Below are 18677 nucleotides of genomic sequence, written 5' to 3'. Positions count from 1 at the left end.
TTATAGTGTCATTAAGAAAGAAAAAAAAACCTAAAAAAGAGTTTTCTTCTTGTAAAAGTAAACTGATATTCGGTTTGCTAAATTGATTGTTACAGTGCTGATTGAAAAATTGTTGTGGGGAAGTCCTGAGATCATTCTGTACAAATCTGAACTTTAGACCAGTTAGATAATTAGACATGTGCAAAATACAAAAGAAGGTCTCTTCACCTTTTTTTGTTTTGTTTTGGTATGCAGTATATATTACTCATTTAGAATTGATAGAGAACTAGATTGACAAGAAAGACGGCTATAAACCAAAGCTTGTTTTCCACAACGCTCACAATATGACACATTATCGAGACTACCCAGCTACCCTCATTAGTTCCTATGTAACTTTCCATATATATCCATCAGTATTGTAGGGTACACATTAAACGTTATTGAATATTTAGCCCCAAAACACAGAAGTTCGTTCACCTTAGCTTTGATTAGTTTGATTGCATGTAATATGGTCTGGTCATTACAAGAAAAGCTTCGTGAATCACAATCGACCAACGTGTACAAATCTGAACTCTAGAGCTTATGTTTTAGAGTTTTTATTTTGTTTCAAAATATATTACATGTTCAACAAATCTCTATGCAATTTCAAAAATATTTGATATTTAGGACTGTTTGCATTCTTCATTTTTTTTTTGTATAAATCAGTTAACTTCTTGAAAATAAATATTAAATTATACTTAAAAAGGAGAAAAAACTAAATCTCTTAAAATGTGTGATTTTAACCAAACAATCTTATATTTTGAAACAAATAAAATATTTTCTATTTTGAAAACAAAGTGCAGAAAAACTTTTACATTCCCCGTTTTTTAAGAATTAATTGCGAATTTTTTAATTAAATTGCTTCGGTATTTACAGAATTAAACTGATAAAATATACAGATTTTGTTATCACATTTCCCGAAACCTATGGCATTAAATTCTAATGGAATTTTTCTATATTTGTACAGTATATCCTCACACCCAAAATATAACTCGTTTTTGATTTTTCCACGAGGCCAAAACACAGCTTCACTAGGTCCACATGTGATCCGCGACCTAACCACATTAATTCCTAACTAATAACTTTCTCTATATATACACTCCCACTAAAGCCCTAAAAAAGACCACTTCAAATTAAGCTTCCCATTATTGTGACAAAAACAAAGCTTTCGTTTTTTTGGTTTTATCTTAAAGCTTTCATTTTATTCTTTTCGTTGGTAACTAAAATGGCTACCACAAATGTCCTCGCCACGAGCCACGCCTTCAAATTGAATGGTGTCAGCTACTTCTCCTCTTTTCCCCGCAAACCTAACCACTACATGCCTCGTCGTCGTTTATCACATACTACTCGTAGAGTCCAAACTTCGTGTTTTTATGGTGAGACGTCTTTTGAAGCTGTAACGTCGTTAGTTACGCCTAAGACAGAAACAAGTCGTAACAGTGACGGAATTGGAATCGTCCGTTTCTTAGAAGGGAAAAGCTATCTTGTTACTGGTGCAACAGGGTTTCTTGCCAAAGGTAAGAAATACCCTAAACTAGAGTTTTCTTATTGTCCAAGTAACTGATTTTCGGGTTGATGAAAAATTGTTTTTTGCAGTGTTGATTGAGAAACTGTTGAGGGAAAGTCTTGAAATTGGGAAGATCTTCCTTCTGATGAGATCCAAGGATCAAGAATCAGCAAACAAGAGACTCTACGATGAGGTCTGATTTAAACATTTCCATTCTCAACCTTCTTTTTTTAATTCCTTTTTCCCTTCTTATATCCTTTTATATATATTGTTCCAAACAGATCATAAGCTCGGATCTGTTCAAGCTTCTGAAGCAAATGCATGGGAGCTCTTACGAAGCTTTCATGAAGAGAAAGTTGATTCCAGTAATTGGAGACATTGAGGAAGACAATCTAGGGATCAAATCTGAAATAGCAAACATGATCAGTGAGGAGATTGATGTTATTATCAGTTGTGGTGGTCGTACAACATTCGACGACAGGTGTTTGTTTCGTCTGTTTCTTTTTGCCCGGTTTTTTCGTTGTTTGCAAACTAAGTGTAATAATTTGACTTTGCTTTTAATCCAAACAAACGGGAACAGATACGATTCTGCCCTAAGTGTCAATGCTCTTGGACCGGGTAGGCTCTTAAGCTTCGGAAAAGGATGCAGGAAATTGAAACTTTTCCTCCATTTTTCAACTGGCACGAGTGTTTTTAATTGTTTTGGCTGAGAATAAGTATTTTTGTAGAGAACTTTCATAAACTGATTTTTATTGTTGTTTTTGTTAATACGTAGCTTACGTGACTGGTAAGAGAGAGGGGACAGTACTAGAAACTCCTCTCTGCATTGGAGAAAACATAACTTCTGACTTGAACATCAAATCCGAGCTGAAACTAGCTTCAGAAGCTGTAAGAAAGTTCCGTGGCAGAGAAGAAATCAAGAAACTCAAAGAACTCGGTTTTGAAAGGTGAGAATAAACAAGAAAATTTTACTTTCTCTCCACCTTCTTATGTACTAAAATATGTAAAGATATGTTATTATCTTATATAACAACAATTACTTTCTTATGTGCCATAATATGAGATAATAATATGTCGCTATGTTATGAGAAACCAGAGCTCAACACTATGGGTGGGAAAATAGTTACACATTCACAAAAGCCATAGGTGAGGCTGTAATTCACAGCAAGCGAGGAAACTTGCCTGTAGTGATCATAAGGCCTAGTATTATCGAAAGCTCTTACAATGAGCCTTTCCCTGGCTGGATCCAAGGGACAAGGTAAAAAAGTAAATTATTTCAAAAACAAAAGACTTGACATTAGCTTGTAAATTTTAATTAAACTTTTTTTTATTTTATTAAAAAAAAAACAGAATGGCTGATCCAATCATCTTGGCTTATGCCAAAGGCCAGATTTCTGACTTCTGGGCAGATCCTCAATCTTTGATGGACATTATACCTGTTGACATGGTTGCAAACGCAGCAATAGCAGCCATGGCAAAGCATGGTTGTGGTGTCCCAGAGTTCAAAGTTTACAATTTAACTTCTTCATCTCATGTGAACCCCATGCGTGCTGGCAAATTGATAGACCTCTCTCATCAACATCTGTGTGACTTTCCATTGGAAGAAACAGTGATAGACTTAGAGCATATGAAAATCCACAGTTCCTTAGAGGGTTTCACTTCTGCTTTATCGAACACAATAATAAAACAGGAAAGAGTGATTGATAATGAAGGAGGAGGATTGAGCACGAAGGGAAAGAGGAAGCTAAACTATTTTGTGTCCTTGGCAAAAACATATGAGCCTTACACATTCTTTCAAGCTCGGTTAGTAACATACATGGCCTTGTTCTTTTATTAAGCAAAAAGCTATCAGATTTTACTGATCCCATAAGTCAATACTATAGGTTTGACAACACCAATACAACAAGTCTGATACAGGAGATGTCAATGGAAGAGAAAAAAACGTTTGGGTTCGATATCAAAGGCATTGACTGGGAGCATTACATTGTCAACGTTCATCTTCCAGGTCTCAAAAAGGAATTTCTTTCTAAGAAGAAGACTGAGTAATTGAAGAGAGTTATTTGAGATATGAATGTAATATCAATCATTCACAAGCTATAATCATGGAACATAATGAGAGTTTGTTGGTCATGGGTTTAAAATAAGTATGATATGTTATGTTGGGTTTTGTTTTTAAAATAATTGTGCGAGTGAAACCGAAGGACAAGAGTCCTCTCTTGTTTGGGGAGAAAATCTTGTATTTCCTTGGTATACTCTAATTAAGTGGAGTGTTTTTTTTTGTAACTAGGTTATGAGTCCCACGATGTTGGAGGAACTCATTTCCAATAAATTATTGTATTTACAAGAATTTATTTTTATTGTGTTTATGCATTAAATTATTGTGATAATTACTCTTATGTTTGAAATATATATATATATATATATATATATGTATATATATATATTATGTATTATATATATATTATTTTTTTAATTTTATGTTAAAGTAAATTCTGAAGAAAAAATTTAAACGCTTTTACAACTTGTGCAAACTATTGTTTAAGATTATTGAGATAAAACAAACTTTACGAAAAAAATACTTTCAGTTTAAGTTATCCCTCTTGCTTGAAGCCAAACTTGAAAGCGTTTGTCAAATCTTCGATCTCCACACTATTTGATTGCCGATAAATGATTCCGAATGTGCTTATCAATCCACCCGACTAGTCGGCGTGATGGGTTCGTAGATGCGCCATGTTTGAAATATTATATGTTTCAATTTTACCAATAATCAATATCTGCGTGACTCTCCATTGGCCGATGCAATAATAGACTAGAGCGTACAAAATTCTAAAGTTGTTATGATGTTTCAACTCTTCTGTATCCAATACTTAAAAAAAAAAAGAACAAAAGGAGAGTCGCATATATCCACATTGCAGCCTAATAAGTGTTTGATAAAATGTCTGGAAAAGAAAAAAACACTCAACATCTTCTTTCAAAAGCATCATTACTTACACTGCTCATTCACTCGTAGATTGCAACTAAAAATATATTTGGGCTTGGGCTCTATCAGTCAAAAGAAATGGGTTTGGGTTTGTTTAATTAATTTCTCAAACCCAATTAAACCCTAAGAGAAATTGAAGATTTTTCATTTCGGCTCTTTATCTCCGGCGAGGATCGCCGGCGTTCTGTAACTTATTTATACTCACTGGGGTCTGGGAACAAGGGTTGCTTTTTACTCCGGAGTGTAGATTAACAAAAAGCTAAAGATGCCTTCGAAGAAGAAGCAGTCGAGGACGCCATCACGGCTATCCAATTCGGAACCGCCTGCATCTCCAAGAACTCCGGCGTCTTCAACAACTAGTCGAGATACAGATTCTATCAACGAAGAAGAGCTTAGGCGCAGTATTGAAGAAGCGTCTGCTGCGTTTCCTTGTCTTCTCGGAAAATCTGCAATCATCGCAAGAGTAGCCGATGTTGCATCAGAATCTATCAGAGGCTCTAAGATTTGGCTATCGGAAACTTCTATGGTCGCTGCTTCTCTCAGCCCTGGCTCCACTGTATCGGTAAAATTTAAGCTTTTCTGCTCTTCATACCGAATTAACACTCGATGACTGCATATTTTGATCCTTTTTAAGGTTTGAAATGCTAATGATAGGTATCACTAGCTTCTCCGGAGAGTAGATTTTCGAGAAGCTTCCCACTCAGCTCGATTAAAGCTGAATATGGAGATGACAGTGAGAGTATCATTGCTGATGAACCAGGAAACTATTTTGTGCTTACCACCGTTTTCTCTTCTTCAAAGGTCAGATATTTCTGCTTCTAAGTGAACTTTGCGTTCTGATTTTGTTATTGGTTTGGAAGAAAGATTTCAATCTGTTGTGTTTTTCAATTGCAGGTTTTCAAAGATGCTGTTCGAATTTCATTGAATCTTTGCTATGGGCTTGGTTGTCCTGTTTCAGGCAGGACTGTTTTTGTTTATCCTGTTAGCGGACCTTCTTTAAGTGATCAATTCAACGGGAATGGTAGATCTCGCTATGATGATGTTAACCATCTATCGCTGCTTGCCTGCAAAGAGTTGTGTTTAGAGTTGACTCCCTTCAGGAATATGTTACAAGCTAAGAATGCTTTTGAAAGTTCTTACGAGCAGAACGGAAATGGGAATTCAACTCCTAAGACACCAGCAAACTTGCAAAAGTTTAGTTCTCCTCGCCCCAAATCTCCGGTTTCACCAATCATAGAGGACTCTGTTTTCAGTTGCAAGCAGCGGTTTTCATCTGAAAGCTCGATTGATCTACGAGAGGTGTTGAGCAATGAAAGTTCGAAAAAACTTTTGCAGATTTGTGCAAGTTCGTGGCTTTACCCTTGTAGCCTGCTATATGGGAATTTTGTGTCTGTGCCAATTCTCTCAGAAATCTGTATATTCTGCGTCAAAAGAGCTGATAAAAGGCCATCTGACACATCCAACAGAAATCATGCTTTTATGATCAATCAGGAAACTAAAGTCTACCTCCATCATACATTAGACTTAGCATCTGAAATTCAAGGGAGAACATTTGTACAAGGTCTGCAATTTGATGAAGGAGAAAATGTGGGATGTGAAATCTCAAAGTTAGGTGGTCTCTCTAAAGAATATGCAATTTTAAGGGACATCATTGATTCTTCGTCCATAAAGAATTCCTTATCAAGGTAATTATTGCAGTTATTTGAGCATTTTGACTTTTATTTCACCACTGCACATATTTTAGCCTACTTGAACTATAAAAGTAAACATGCATGGAAAGTGGAAAAAGTCTTTTTATGTAGTCCACCTAAGTTTTCTGTGTCGCGCTCATTTATGTGTTTGTTGGACTCACTGGGAAGGTTGAGAATATTGTCTAGGCGTCTAGCCAATAAAGTGAGTATTTATACACTTTACCCTGATGAAAGCTGTTGGTGCTTTGCTAATATGTATGCTGTACTAGTTATAAGATCATCTTCGTGTAGCAAGGGTCCATCTGATTGTTAGTTTTTTGTGAATATTACTACCTTTTTAGATTTTTGTTTTACTTTTAATTATTTGTATGATCAATTTAGTCTTGGTTTGCGACCTACCAAGGGAGTGCTTATTCATGGACCTCCAGGCACAGGAAAAACATCTTTGGCTCGAACCTTTGCCCGCCATTCTGGTGTCAACTTTTTCTCTGTGAATGGACCAGAGATTATAAGCCAGTATTTGGGTGAAAGCGAGAAAGCTCTAGATGAGGTTTTCAGATCTGCTAGCAATGCTACACCAGCTGTGGTTAGAGTTTTGCACTTTCCTCTTTATTAGACACCTAAATTTACCAGGATATTTCCATATTCACTTGTTACCCCAACAGTAGATATCTTACCAAGTTAGCTGCTTCCGATGTGAATAATGTTGTTTCTTGTAAAGGTGTTCATTGATGACTTGGATGCCATTGCTCCTGCTCGGAAAGAAGGAGGCGAAGAATTGTCTCAGAGGATGGTAGCTACATTACTGAATTTAATGGATGGAATAAGTAGGACGGATGGCGTTGTTGTAATTGCTGCAACCAATAGGCCTGATAGCATTGAGCCCGCCCTTAGACGGCCAGGAAGACTTGACAGGGAAATTGAAATTGGTAAGACTAGACTTTGTGGAAAAAAGACCATCCTCGATGTTGTTAAGATTCTTACTCCCTAATATGTGTTTAAATATTTCCTTAATAATATAGGTGTACCATCTTCTACACAACGGTCCGATATACTTCACATAATTCTCCGTGGGATGCGGCATTCACTTTCAAACATCCAGGTTGAACAGCTTGCTATGGCAACCCATGGTTTTGTTGGTGCAGATCTGTCTGCACTGTGTTGTGAGGCAGCCTTTGTCTGCTTAAGGCGGCATCTTGATCAGAGTTCCTCTTCTAGCAATTTGCCCCTTGAAGAAGCACCTATTGCTGAGTCCTCGTCAAATATGTCAGACATATCATCTGATAGTTCGGATTCTGCATCGTCATGTATCACAATTTCAGCCACAACTTCAGGGGCTCAGCGTTCATTTAGTTTGGATGAGACAGTTTCCCTAGTAGCGGATGATATTCAAAACAATGGCAACTCTTGTTCTGAACAGATGCTTAGAAAACAAGGAGAACATACCTTAAGTGTTGGATTTGAAGATTTTGAAAATGCTAAGACCAAAATCAGACCTAGTGCCATGCGAGAGGTATGGACTTTCTTTTTTCCTCCTAGAAAATTGAGCTGACTTTATGATGAGCTATTCCCAACACTTCGCATTATTGTTTCCCCTCATTCTGACTCATTGTCTCTAGTTTTTCTGATCTGCTTGAGATGATGATCTCTTCAGTTTATTCATATCATATATCAAATTGCACGGATGTAAACATTATATCATTATACTGTTATGGTGCAAACTATTGGCTTTGTTTTTATGTCACTTCCTCCGATATTCTCTGGTTTGAATAGTAACTTTAACATTTTTCAGGTTTGGATTTTTTTATAATCTAACAGTGCTTGGTCTAGTGTCTTGGTACTTTTCTTTTAAGATTCATTTGTCTGTTGCCTAGAGCTTTTTATTTAGAGATGTTCCAATGCTAAACCATACTTTACTCGATAGATAGTCTAATTGCTGGTTGGTTGGTTGGTGTGCAACTCTCAGGTGATATTAGAGGTTCCTAAAGTTAACTGGGAAGATGTTGGTGGCCAAAATGAGGTGAAAAATCAGCTAATGGAAGCAGTAGAATGGCCTCAAAAACATCAGGACGCATTCAAGAGAATAGGTACAAGGCCACCAAGTGGGATACTGATGTTTGGTCCTCCTGGATGTAGCAAGACCCTTATGGCACGTGCAGTAGCTTCTGAAGCCAAGCTGAATTTTCTTGCTGTCAAAGGTCCAGAACTATTCAGCAAATGGGTTGGTGAATCCGAAAAGGCTGTTAGGTCCCTATTCGCAAAGGCAAGAGCAAATGCCCCCTCCATTATCTTTTTCGATGAGATAGATAGTCTTGCCTCCATTAGGGGGAAAGAAAATGATGGGGTGTCAGTTTCAGACAGAGTTATGAGCCAACTTCTTGTGGAGCTCGATGGTTAGTAACAACAACTCTTTGGATTGATATCTAGATGCAGTTGTGTTGTCAAATTGCAGGGAGCTGATTGCTTAAATGTGGAACTCAGGTTTGCATCAAAGAGTTGGTGTTACCGTCATTGCTGCTACAAACCGGCCAGACAAGATCGATTCTGCCCTACTAAGACCTGGTAAATTACTTTCTTTCACTGATTCTTTTGATTTTCACAAACAAATTTGAATGCTCGTTTGGTGAAATTGAATGTTATAATGCTTCAGGGCGCTTTGATCGCTTGCTATATGTCGGACCTCCTAATGAAACTGATCGCGAAGCAATACTCAAAATCCATTTGCGTAAAATCCCATGCAGCTCTGATATTTGTTTAAAGGAATTGGCTTCCATTACCAAAGGCTATACAGGAGCTGACATATCATTGATATGCAGAGAAGCAGCTATTGCTGCACTTGAGGTTAGATATATACTAGTCCTTGTTTCCAGCACTAAGCCTGAAATTTGTTGCAAGTGTCTCACATCCTTTTATCAATCAGGAGAGTCTTGAAATGGAGGAAATAAGCATGCGACATTTAAAAGCTGCGATTAGCCAAATCGAACCAACAGAGATTCTGTCTTACAAAGCACTGTCTGAAAAATTCCAAAGACTTGTCCATACAGACCCACAAAGAGAAGAGGAGGTTACACAACCAGGAAACAAAAGCCGATCTCTATGGTAATATATATCTCTATTATCCATTCTGATCTCTATGCTATTTGAAGTTGTAAGTTACACTCACTTTGATGCTGTTACTTTTCCAGGACACCATTGAGATCAGTTGCCATGTTTCTTCGCCGCCACATTGCTTCGTAAACAAATGTTGAAACCAGCAAACTTTGGAAATTCTCCATCACTAACGTACGTATTGTGTTTGTTTAAACTAGATATTGTTTTTTTGTTGCGTCTCACAGACTTGTACGAATCAACGGAACAAATAACATGAATGTAAAGATTTGGAAGGCTGATTATTTATCTTGTGTAATGCAAACCTAAAGGACAGCTTTTGCAGATTTGGAAGACATTCAATTCAAAACAGAGAATTTCGATGAAGATTTGACCCACAGGTAGTTCATTGGTTTTCCATAATAGACAGAATCTGATAATTGTAAAAGGAACAAAAGGTCTCTTCATTCTGAATTTTGACATTACAACTCCAAAATTTCCATTACAACAGTTCCTAGGTTCTACAAAAAAAAATGGTAAACAGAGATAAAGATCGACAAAGAGGCAAGCACCTAGCGGTTCTGCATGTAGTCGAAGCTCAAGGGTTGTTGAACGAACTGTGCCTGGAGAAACAAGTTACAACTGCTTTCAGACAATCATTGGAAACAATGCACCAAACCAACTCAATTGCTTTTTTCATTTGTTTTTGGAAGAGTTTTAATAGAATCCATTTCTCTTAACGAGTTCTCAGCTATGCATAAGTATATATTAAACATGTGGGTGAAAAAATTTCAATATATGGTCCTTATATTTGGACAAAAGTTTTTATTCCATGATCGCTCAAAGAGAGTAAAAAGGATCAATGTTATTTACCTGAAGAGAGCCATTCCTGAACTGCTCATACGGATGAGCATACATCATAGCTGCATTAGGCCAATGCATATACATTGCATCCATTGTGGTGCCATAGGGACTCATGATTGAGCTAGGATGTGGTCCGAAGCCAAGAGGAGCAGGAGGACTTGGAATTTGGTTATATCCAGTGAATCCCATTTCGTAGTATGGTGTCGGTATTTGCTGAATGTTGAAGGGTGGTAGATTGAAGTTCTGATTCACCGGAAGGCTCCTAATGTACCTGCATTGACACACACAATTATCATCAACCATCATGTATGAAACTTTTTCGCTAGTATAGTAATGGTTTAGCCAGTAAACTAACAGCTGAGTTACTCACCTTTGGTGTCTGCGGTCATAATCAGGGTCAAACCGATCTTTCTCTCTGTCTCTAAATATTGCAACACGAGATGTTGGACCACTTTCCCTGATGCTTAAGTTCTTCTTGACCTCAACGTAAGCATTCTTAGATACTTGCTTGTCATCTCTGCTAAGACTTGCATTCCTCTCATACACCTGAGTTTCAGATGAAGAGTCATCACAACTAAGACCAGTAAGACCACTGAATATGCGTTCTCGAGCCTTGTCATACTCTTCTTTCCTCTCTTCAACACTTCTAAGAGGACCACGATTCTTTTCCAGATCACCAGCGCCATATCCAGATCCTTTAGAAGGTCGAGTCTTGATGGAAACTTTCCTGCTCTCAAACTTACCATTTTCTGATTGTTTAGCCACCGGGATTTCAGACAACCGAACAGCAGGAAATTTGCTCTCTGTAGTTTTCGTCACAAGGATTCTGTTTTCATTTCCATCAGCACCACTCTCTTGGACAGCTGTAGCTAGCCCATAATGGTTAGCAACACGATGGGCTGCAAGACGAAGATACGAAGTAGGAAAATGCTGGAACTCAAACTGCTGCTGTTCAGGGTTCTGCAACAACCTTTGAACATCAAGTTCCATCCGCAAAACTAACACAACAAGAGAAACAAAACAAAAGGCTTAGTTACAGTAGCAAGAAACACAAAAGCCAGGACACACCACAGGCAGTTCCACACAACCACACAAAAGCTAAGCTACTACCAGATAAAGGAGATATATGTACCACAAGCAGTTCCACATAAACCACACAAAAGGTAAGCAACTATAAATGTTGAACACCATGGACAGAATAAAAGTTTACATCTTTGATAACATTAACCATGGATAATACAGTGCAGAGAAGAGAGCTAAATTCAGCATGGGCATCAACATAATCGCAAATCTAAGAAGAGAGCCAGTTCCTGAGAAACCCAAAATCCCCAAATTGCGGTTAAATTAACCTAACTATACCCAGCTAAATTCAGATAAGACCACCAATCAAAATTTCAAATTTGTTAATCCAGATGACAAAAATCAGCTCTAATTTCAGGAAATAAGGTTAAACGACACGAATCAGAGAACAAAAAAAAGAAGAGAAACGGAGCATACTCGTGAGACGATGGCGAGAGTTGTGCAACGCCTCAACGAGAAAAGGATCCACATTAAATCCATAATCTCCGATAACCGAACCACCGGTTACCACGGCAGTTTCCGGCAACACTACGTCCATGAGAAAAAGGAATGGATGTTTCAGAGAGTTCTGGATAGCTTCCTCGCCGCGTCTCTTGCTTAAAACCCTTGGGTTTCTTAATCTCTCCGCAGCAAAGAGAAGAAGACAAAATCAAGAGGAAGAGGAGAATAGAAATCGAAGCATATTGAGAGCGGCGAGAGAGAAGAGGAATGCAAAACCAAATCTTATCTTTCTCTCTCGGGAAGGCAAAGCCAACGAACGAGAGGGAAAGGAAACTTTATATTTTTTCCTTCTTTATTTTTTATTTTTCTCCTTTTCATTGAAAATAAATATCTCATATAATTTTAATTTTTTAAATATAGTTTTTCTCTTCTATTTGGACCCACGATAACATGTGTAGGTATACTATATAGAGCTTATATTCTAAACAAGCATTTTGAAAACATTTCTTTCAAAACAGAGACTCTAAACAATGTCCGTGCTGATTGTCTTGGTAAGAAGGCAAGAGCACGAGATTCTATTTTTTCCCATGTAAGTTCTTCTACTCCGAACTAGTTTTCTCTCGAAGAAAACCGACCCGTTTTTAGCTTAAATGGATGACCTTATTTTGCCGTAAAAAACAACAACAGTAAAAGCATATAATAACTCCAATTTTCATTGTTACGGACATTTTTGCCCTTAAACTATGAGCTGGAGTTGAGAATGAGGTGAAAAGAATGCGTTTATCTTCTAAAAAATGCATCCCCATCTCTGATTCAATTTTAAGTTTCTTTTGACATTCAGAGATATATGGCTTAGATAGTGGATTTGCAGCTTCGACGGTAGACGTGAAGCTTTGACGGTAGCACAAAGATTTGGTGGTGGTTCACGGCTTTGACGGCGAGGGGTAACGAACGACGTCAATGGTAAACGCTATACCCTAGAATTAGACTTGTAAACCCAAACCGTCAAATATACAGTCTACAATTCTTACATACACACAATAACACAACACTACAACCATCCTCATTATCATCAAACACCATTAACATGAACAAAAATCAATGTACTTGTAGACATGATTATGAACATCAATTGAGCAATCAACAAAGTATCAATCACTTCTTGAGTTCCTTAACCTGCACAAAAATCACTGAACAAAAAAACGTGCAAATCGTAATACCAAATCGTGGGACTTTTTTGTTTCTTGTTGTTTTTTCCAGATCTCAAAATGTGGGATGTTAAAAATCTAGATCGCATTCACATCTCATGAGGACCAATTGTTAATCGTCTGAATTTCCAATCGTCGCTGACATCACTCTGTAATCAATGACTCCAAAGTTGTTGGTGTTGGTCGCAAGTATTTTTGATTTCTAGTGTAAAACGTAAAAGTTCATCAACAAAGAAAGAGCAACATCATCTCTCTGTAAGGGTAAAAACAACTTTCCCCAGGAAAGAAGTGCCTAAATCTAAAGATCATTTTAAAAGTGCCTAAAATAAAATATATATCTAAGACAAATGCCTTATTTGCAATAAACTCTATATACTATATACTATATAGAGAGCCCTCGTTCATTAGTCTAAGGTTTGACAAAACAGAGATGATGACGAGAGGACGCAAAGAGAATAGCAACGAGACCTCACCCTCGCCGACACTACTTCTTCACGGCGGAGTTATCGATATCCCTCTGAATACTGACAGTGGAGTGACTAAAAACACTCCCGGCGAAATCGCACTATTGAGGTTCAAATCTGTCTCGAAGCTGTGGTCATCCATTATCAGCAGTCGTAGAGACTTCATAGAATCGATAGTGACTCGATTTTTGACTCAGCCTCCTCATGATGCCCATTTCATCTTCGGCTTCGATTCAGGCCCTTACGTGGAATGTTTCTTAGGCTTATCGTCTACTTATCCTCCAAATACGGACATAGAAGCAGTACTATCAATCCCTGGGAGAATGGCGCAGTATGTTTACGGTTTGATGTGTTGTTTGTCTGGTTTTAAGGTAGTTGTATATAACCCTACCACAAGACAGTCCTTTACACTTACCAGGGATGACACATTGATTTATTATCCAGGGGAAACTACTACAACATATATAACTCTACCTCTAGATATAAATTGATGAGTTTTGATATCAGGTCTGAATTTTTTTATCATGTTGAATTCCCAGTAGAGATGATATTTCAACTCTGGTAAACTACCAAGGGAAGTTAGGATTCGTGTTTTGCGCGAATGACATGGAATATATTTGGGTTATGAAGGATGCTAAGAAGGAGACACAAGGATGGTCCAGGATTTTCTTTCACGAGATGCATGGCTTTTCAAATTGGCGCATCTTGGGTGCTACTTGTGGTGGTGAGATCCTTTTTGCCAAGTGGATGTACTGCATCTATCACTATGAAGACAAGCTGTTATGTGTCTTATATTATGAGCCGAAGCGAAACAGTATGAGGGGTGTTGACGTCGAAGGTACTTTACCTAATGATACAAGGCGTTACAGATTTGTTATAATCTGGACTATTCCGGATCATGTTCAGAACACAATGTATTTGTATTAGACACTAATACTTCAAAAGAATTACATTCTTCTTTACTAATATGATCAAATTTCTTTTACCAAAAAAAATAAAAAAAATATGGTCAAATATGTAATGATAAAAATAGAGGCTACATATTTAGCCTATTTTACAGAGTAGTCTGGTCGTGGGTTTTGTTTTTTTAAAACCATAACCCTGAAAACATGTTTTTCAACCAAACAGAGGCTACATATTTAGCCTATTTTAAAACTTTCGTTAAGACACTATTATTCAAAACAATTTTTTTCAACAAAATTGGTAATTTTTTTGACATTTTTCTCTTTTTCACTTACACCAAATATCTTACAAAGACACCATCTACCATATTCATTATTCCATAATTCATCATATGGGTAATATTTGATCTAGAAGATATGATCCAAATATCTATAATAATGATGCTAGAAGAGAGGAGACAAGCGTGACGTCAAAGAGACTCCAAAACGACACAGAGTTGCAAAGTTTGATTAGATTTGTTTGAAGATCCAATCCTAAAGATAGAACATTTTTTGAGAGAAAGAGTCAGAGATTAAAAATAAAAATAAAAACCGTTAAAGAGCATATAAACCCTGCATCACTCCAACTTAATGTAGTCAACGTGCAAGAATATGGACTCCAATATCTTTCCACGCTCCTTTTCTAGCGCGTCTATTACAATCTTCCATTCAATGCATTGTTCAGATCTTGCGTGAAATACACGCGCCCAAGTGGGTGAAGAAGGAGACCAACGTCCTTGCCTCTTATAAAGCCTTCTTCTTCTTCTTCCCCAATTTAGTAACTCTAAACCTTAAAACTTTCCAACAATGGCGGAACCAGTTTTGGAGGACACTTATCTTACTTTCTCTTCCGATTTCGATTACATCGCGATCGCTCCTTCTCCCTTTGATAATTTCTGCAATTCTAACTCTGATCAAGTTCGGAACTCGATCTCTGATCTGAGGTTTTTGATTGACGACGACGACAGTTTCGACGATCTCTACTTCCCTTCTGAGAACGAATCGTTCTGCATTCCTCCTGACGCTACGAAACGAGAAATGTCTGGTGACTTTACGCCGGCGTCGGGAATTTCAGGCGATTGTGTTAACGAAGACACGGAGAAGAATACGAATGGCGTGTTAATATCTACTTCAAGCTGCTACAATAGAGAATCACCTACGGATTCTGATTTCTCCGGTACTAGTCAGAGCTTGAGTTTTTCGGGGCAAGATTCTGCCAAGAGGAAAACAGAGATTGAAGAAGATTCAAGCGACGAATCCAGGAGATTGGGTAAAGATGGTTTTGCAAGTGTTATAAAAGTTGGTGGTGAAGAAGATGATGAGAAGAAGAAGAACGTGAGACTAGTTAGAAACCGTGAAAGTGCTCACCTTTCAAGACAGAGGAAGAAGCATTACGTGGAGGAGCTTGAAGATAAAGTTAAGAATATGCATTCCACTATATCGGAATTGAGCAGTAAGATGTCTTATTTCGTGGCTGAGAATGTCACTTTGAGGCAACAGATGGGCACAAGGTTCTCAAGTGGACCACCGATGGTTCCAATTGTTTATCCATGGATGCAGTATCCGGCTTATATGGTTAAACCACAAGGTTCTCAAGTGGCTTTGCTTCCTATTCCTCGGTTGAAACCAAAACATTCTGTTGCTAAGGTGAAGAAGTTCAAGAAGGTTGCTAGTTTTAGTGTTTTTGGTTTTCTGTTTTGTATGTTTTTGTTTGGTGCATTGGTGAACATTAGCTATGGGGAGTATAAGTCTAACTATGTTACTGACGGGGTTTATGATCAGTCTAGAGGAAGAGTTTTGGTTGTTGATAGTAGTAGAGTACATTGTGGGGGAGATTCTGATCAAGGAGTGGGAAGAAACGTATCTGAAACAGAGAATTTGGGGCCTCCTCGAAATAGTAGTGAACCTCTAGTTGCATCGCTATTTGTTCCGAGGAATGAAAAGCTTGTCAAGATCGATGGAAATTTGATTATTCATTCTGTTTTGGCGAGCGAGAAAGCCAGGGATTCTGAAACAAAGAACGAAGAAGGGAAAAGTGTTCTAGCAACTACAACTAAAACTTTATCTCCTGCATTGCCTTTACCTGACTCCACAAGCCCAAGGACCAGGGATGTGTCTAAGCACCTCTATAGCGAAACGGGGAAAGGCCTGTCATCTTCTGGTTCTGATGATGCTTCGAACGACCAACTCAAATCAACAATAGCCAATGGTAAAATGCAGCAATGGTTTCGTGAAGGTGTTGCAGGTATTCACAAGCTTCCAATGTTACTGATTCTCTCCTTGAGACTTGGAGAGCAGCCTTTTAGCTAGAATAGTGAACTGAAACGTTTGCATTTGCATATAATAACACCTATTTTTCTTTAATGTATCCACTGATAGGGCCAATGTTCAGTTCGGGGATGTGCACTGAAGTGTTTCAGTTTGATGTCTCCTCAAACTCAGGAGCCATCATTCCTGCTTCTCCACATACTCAACAGTGTAAGAACACCAGTGATACACAAAAGGGGAAAAAGAACAGAAGAATCCTCAGTGGTGGTCTTCCGGTATCTGACTTTAATCTTACCAAAGAAGATCATAACAGCTCTAGCAAAGACAAGTTCCGGGAAACCAAGCCAGGCCCATCAATGGTAGTGTCTGTGCTTGTTGATCCCAGAGAAGGCGGTAATGGAGACATCGATGGGATGATGGGAGGAACAAAACCACAGTCCCGAGTTTTCATAGTCGTGCTTGTGGACGGTGTGAAGTATATAACATACTCTTGCGTTCTTCCACGACCAGATGTCCCTCATCTCATGACCAGTTGACTTGCTCTGTATGTAGAAACCATACGAAGAAGGGAGTTTCCACACAATGTATTGGAGTCAGAGTTCGGTTCTTGAATCGAGATATAGGAATCCTAACCTTGTAATCTTTTGTTCTTTTATACCTGAGAAAGTTATACAACAACAAAGACATGCTGAGCATAAACCACTGAGATCTGTCTCAGAGTCATAGCTCGAATTTACAGTAGAAAAGAATGAGTTAATGTTACTACGCACAGACACTCCTTAGCATAAACTGTTTGCTCTTTAGTTTCTCAAGTCCAGAGTCATAACAAAAACTCTGATTTACAGTTGAAAAGAATCAAGAATGGCTTCAAGAGTCTTCTGTGAGCTCTGCCATTGCTTTTCAGTAGCACTTACAACAAACAAAACAACCGTGCTTCCCTTTGCTGTCGCTTTTGCAAGATTGTGACTTCCCGTGAGCGCAAATGGCGTCTCCAACACATACTTATAGTACTGTCATAAAAACACAAGAAGACATAAACCAAAAAAAAAAATGATCAGAAACTTTCCTCAATGATTGATCAGTCAGAGAAGCAATCACTTCACTTGTTGTGTCATTACCGTTTGATCTCCAATTTTTTCGATTGAAGTCTTCAAAAGTTCATCAGAGTCATAAGAGTTTCCGGTGACAAAAGGACCAAGAGAAGCAATCACTTTCTCAGGCTCACCGAGATCTTCAATAGTTGCATTTGGTTTGTTGGTTAAGCGGATTAAAGGAGATGCAACTACTTGAACCTTGCCTTGCTTCTCGTTCTCAAACTTCACTTCGATCCATGGCTCTGCACATTTCGGTTGACAGTAATTACCTGACAAAATATTGGCTATTCGCAACTGTTTCCAATTCGGCGGTAGAACAAACTGATAGGGCTGAACATTTCCTGCAACCAGACTAGATTTCAAAGATCATTAATTTAAAAGTTAATAACACCAATCATATCAAACGGTAAAGTTGTGAACAAGCCAAAACTGAACTAAGTAACTCACCAACACTAACTAAATTACGCAACTTAACTTTGTTTAGATTGATAATCAAAATACATTTAAGTTAACGGACGATGCAGAACAGGGAGAGTGGGATTAGGCATCACCTGCGCGGAGAGCAGGAGTATCTGAAGGTTTGGCTTTAAACAGGACGAAAGAAGGATCAGACGGAGACAGAGGTAAGTACGATCCAACTTCCACCTCACGCGCCGCTGATATCGGAGCTTCCTTCAATTGCAGAATCGCCGGAATCGCCACCGCCGATTTCAGCAGAAGCTCTCTCCTTCTTGGTTGTTGTTGTTGTTGCGACGATGCAACAACTACTCTGCTCCTTGCTTTAATCGAAGCTGAGGATTTCGGAGAGACAGAGAAGATTTTAGATGTCGGAACTAGAGACGCAGTCGCCATTTTTTTGTCGGAATACAAAGCTCAAGTTTGGATTTTTTGAGGTTGAAAGTTTTCAGGTTTTGGTGACACTTTGGATAAGGTGACTTGGAAGACAAATGGAGTCTCCGGTCCACACAGATAGAGAAAATACGTAAATATCCTCCCAATCCAGGCTTGTTGTGCAACTTTCATCAATAATTTGA

The 18677-nt window shown here is 38.2% G+C and overlaps 6 protein-coding genes across 7 annotated transcripts; 4 read left to right on the top strand and 2 right to left on the bottom strand.

Annotated features, from left to right (window-relative positions):
- The first annotated feature begins 1146 nt into the window (after positions 1-1146).
- Positions 1147-3893, top strand: FAR6 (fatty acid reductase 6). Of its 2 annotated transcripts, none has more exons than NM_115529.2 (8): positions 1147-1535; positions 1615-1718; positions 1807-2006; positions 2106-2143; positions 2301-2472; positions 2622-2783; positions 2876-3328; positions 3409-3893. In NM_115529.2, the coding sequence occupies exons 1-8, from the start codon at positions 1244-1246 to the stop codon at positions 3569-3571; spliced, it is 1584 nt and encodes a 527-aa protein (NP_191229.1). In that variant the 5' UTR covers positions 1147-1243; the 3' UTR covers positions 3572-3893. The 2 variants fall into 2 exon arrangements, with proteins under 2 accessions (NP_191229.1, NP_001326776.1); NM_001339805.1 differs by having other exon boundaries at positions 2106-2206.
- Positions 3894-4606: 713 nt separating this feature from the next.
- Positions 4607-9653, top strand: CIP111 (Cam interacting protein 111). The gene is made up of 11 exons (NM_115528.3): positions 4607-5067; positions 5160-5306; positions 5400-6190; positions 6578-6782; positions 6918-7125; positions 7219-7709; positions 8163-8589; positions 8678-8758; positions 8847-9037; positions 9117-9295; positions 9382-9653. Exons 1-11 carry the CDS (start codon positions 4771-4773, stop codon positions 9431-9433), a joined length of 3069 nt encoding a protein of 1022 aa, NP_191228.1. The 5' UTR covers positions 4607-4770; the 3' UTR covers positions 9434-9653.
- On the bottom strand, positions 9616-12022 carry AT3G56680 (Single-stranded nucleic acid binding R3H protein). The gene is made up of 4 exons (NM_115527.4): positions 11645-12022; positions 10518-11145; positions 10157-10418; positions 9616-9906 (listed from the first exon to the last, which is right to left on the bottom strand). Exons 1-4 carry the CDS (start codon positions 11763-11765, stop codon positions 9856-9858), a joined length of 1062 nt encoding a protein of 353 aa, NP_191227.1. The 5' UTR covers positions 11766-12022; the 3' UTR covers positions 9616-9855.
- Positions 12023-13306: 1284 nt separating this feature from the next.
- AT3G56670 (F-box/associated interaction domain protein) lies at positions 13307-14267 on the top strand (the record flags this gene model as incomplete). Its single annotated transcript, NM_115526.1, has 2 exons — positions 13307-13711; positions 13971-14267. 2 exons carry the CDS (start codon positions 13307-13309, stop codon positions 14265-14267), a joined length of 702 nt encoding a protein of 233 aa, NP_191226.1.
- A 714-nt stretch (positions 14268-14981) lies between these two features.
- On the top strand, positions 14982-17193 carry BZIP49 (basic region/leucine zipper motif protein 49). Its single transcript, NM_115525.2, has 2 exons — positions 14982-16526; positions 16661-17193. The coding sequence occupies exons 1-2, from the start codon at positions 15089-15091 to the stop codon at positions 17083-17085; spliced, it is 1863 nt and encodes a 620-aa protein (NP_191225.1). The 5' UTR covers positions 14982-15088; the 3' UTR covers positions 17086-17193.
- PPD6 (thylakoid lumenal protein (Mog1/PsbP/DUF1795-like photosystem II reaction center PsbP family protein)) lies at positions 16994-18667 on the bottom strand. Its single transcript, NM_115524.3, has 3 exons — positions 18195-18667; positions 17668-17984; positions 16994-17559 (listed from the first exon to the last, which is right to left on the bottom strand). The coding sequence occupies exons 1-3, from the start codon at positions 18493-18495 to the stop codon at positions 17389-17391; spliced, it is 789 nt and encodes a 262-aa protein (NP_191224.1). The 5' UTR covers positions 18496-18667; the 3' UTR covers positions 16994-17388.
- Positions 18668-18677: the final 10 nt, after the last annotated feature.

The sequence above is a fragment of the Arabidopsis thaliana genome, chromosome 3, assembly GCF_000001735.4.
Source record: "Arabidopsis thaliana chromosome 3, partial sequence".
Lineage (NCBI taxonomy): Eukaryota > Viridiplantae > Streptophyta > Magnoliopsida > Brassicales > Brassicaceae > Arabidopsis > Arabidopsis thaliana.
Note: the sequence above shows the minus strand (reverse complement) of the source record. Positions and strands in the feature narration are given on the sequence as shown.

What these genes read in the sequence shown, in the direction of transcription:
- PPD6 (NM_115524.3), bottom strand. Translation starts at nt 18,495, where the DNA reads ATGGCGACTGCGTCTCTAGTTCCGACATCTAAAATCTTCTCTGTCTCT. An exon ending in TACTCCTGCTCTCCGCGCAG is followed by an intron (nt 17,985 to 18,194) that starts GTGATGCCTAAT and finishes GTCTGGTTGCAG; the next exon opens with GAAATGTTCAGCCCTATCAG. An exon ending in AAAAAATTGGAGATCAAACG is followed by an intron (nt 17,560 to 17,667) that starts GTAATGACACAA and finishes TTTTTATGACAG; the next exon opens with TACTATAAGTATGTGTTGGA.
- FAR6 (NM_001339805.1), top strand. Translation starts at nt 1,244, where the DNA reads ATGGCTACCACAAATGTCCTCGCCACGAGCCACGCCTTCAAATTGAAT. An exon ending in AAAGAACTCGGTTTTGAAAG is followed by an intron (nt 2,473 to 2,621) that starts GTGAGAATAAAC and finishes ATGAGAAACCAG; the next exon opens with AGCTCAACACTATGGGTGGG. An exon ending in TACACATTCTTTCAAGCTCG is followed by an intron (nt 3,329 to 3,408) that starts GTTAGTAACATA and finishes TCAATACTATAG; the next exon opens with GTTTGACAACACCAATACAA.
- CIP111 (NM_115528.3), top strand. Translation starts at nt 4,771, where the DNA reads ATGCCTTCGAAGAAGAAGCAGTCGAGGACGCCATCACGGCTATCCAAT. An exon ending in GCCCTGGCTCCACTGTATCG is followed by an intron (nt 5,068 to 5,159) that starts GTAAAATTTAAG and finishes TGCTAATGATAG; the next exon opens with GTATCACTAGCTTCTCCGGA. An exon ending in CCGTTTTCTCTTCTTCAAAG is followed by an intron (nt 5,307 to 5,399) that starts GTCAGATATTTC and finishes TTTCAATTGCAG; the next exon opens with GTTTTCAAAGATGCTGTTCG.
- AT3G56680 (NM_115527.4), bottom strand. Translation starts at nt 11,765, where the DNA reads ATGGACGTAGTGTTGCCGGAAACTGCCGTGGTAACCGGTGGTTCGGTT. An exon ending in TATGACCGCAGACACCAAAG is followed by an intron (nt 10,419 to 10,517) that starts GTGAGTAACTCA and finishes GTGTCAATGCAG; the next exon opens with GTACATTAGGAGCCTTCCGG. An exon ending in TCAGGAATGGCTCTCTTCAG is followed by an intron (nt 9,907 to 10,156) that starts GTAAATAACATT and finishes TTGTTTCTCCAG; the next exon opens with GCACAGTTCGTTCAACAACC.
- BZIP49 (NM_115525.2), top strand. Translation starts at nt 15,089, where the DNA reads ATGGCGGAACCAGTTTTGGAGGACACTTATCTTACTTTCTCTTCCGAT. An exon ending in GTTTCGTGAAGGTGTTGCAG is followed by an intron (nt 16,527 to 16,660) that starts GTATTCACAAGC and finishes ATCCACTGATAG; the next exon opens with GGCCAATGTTCAGTTCGGGG.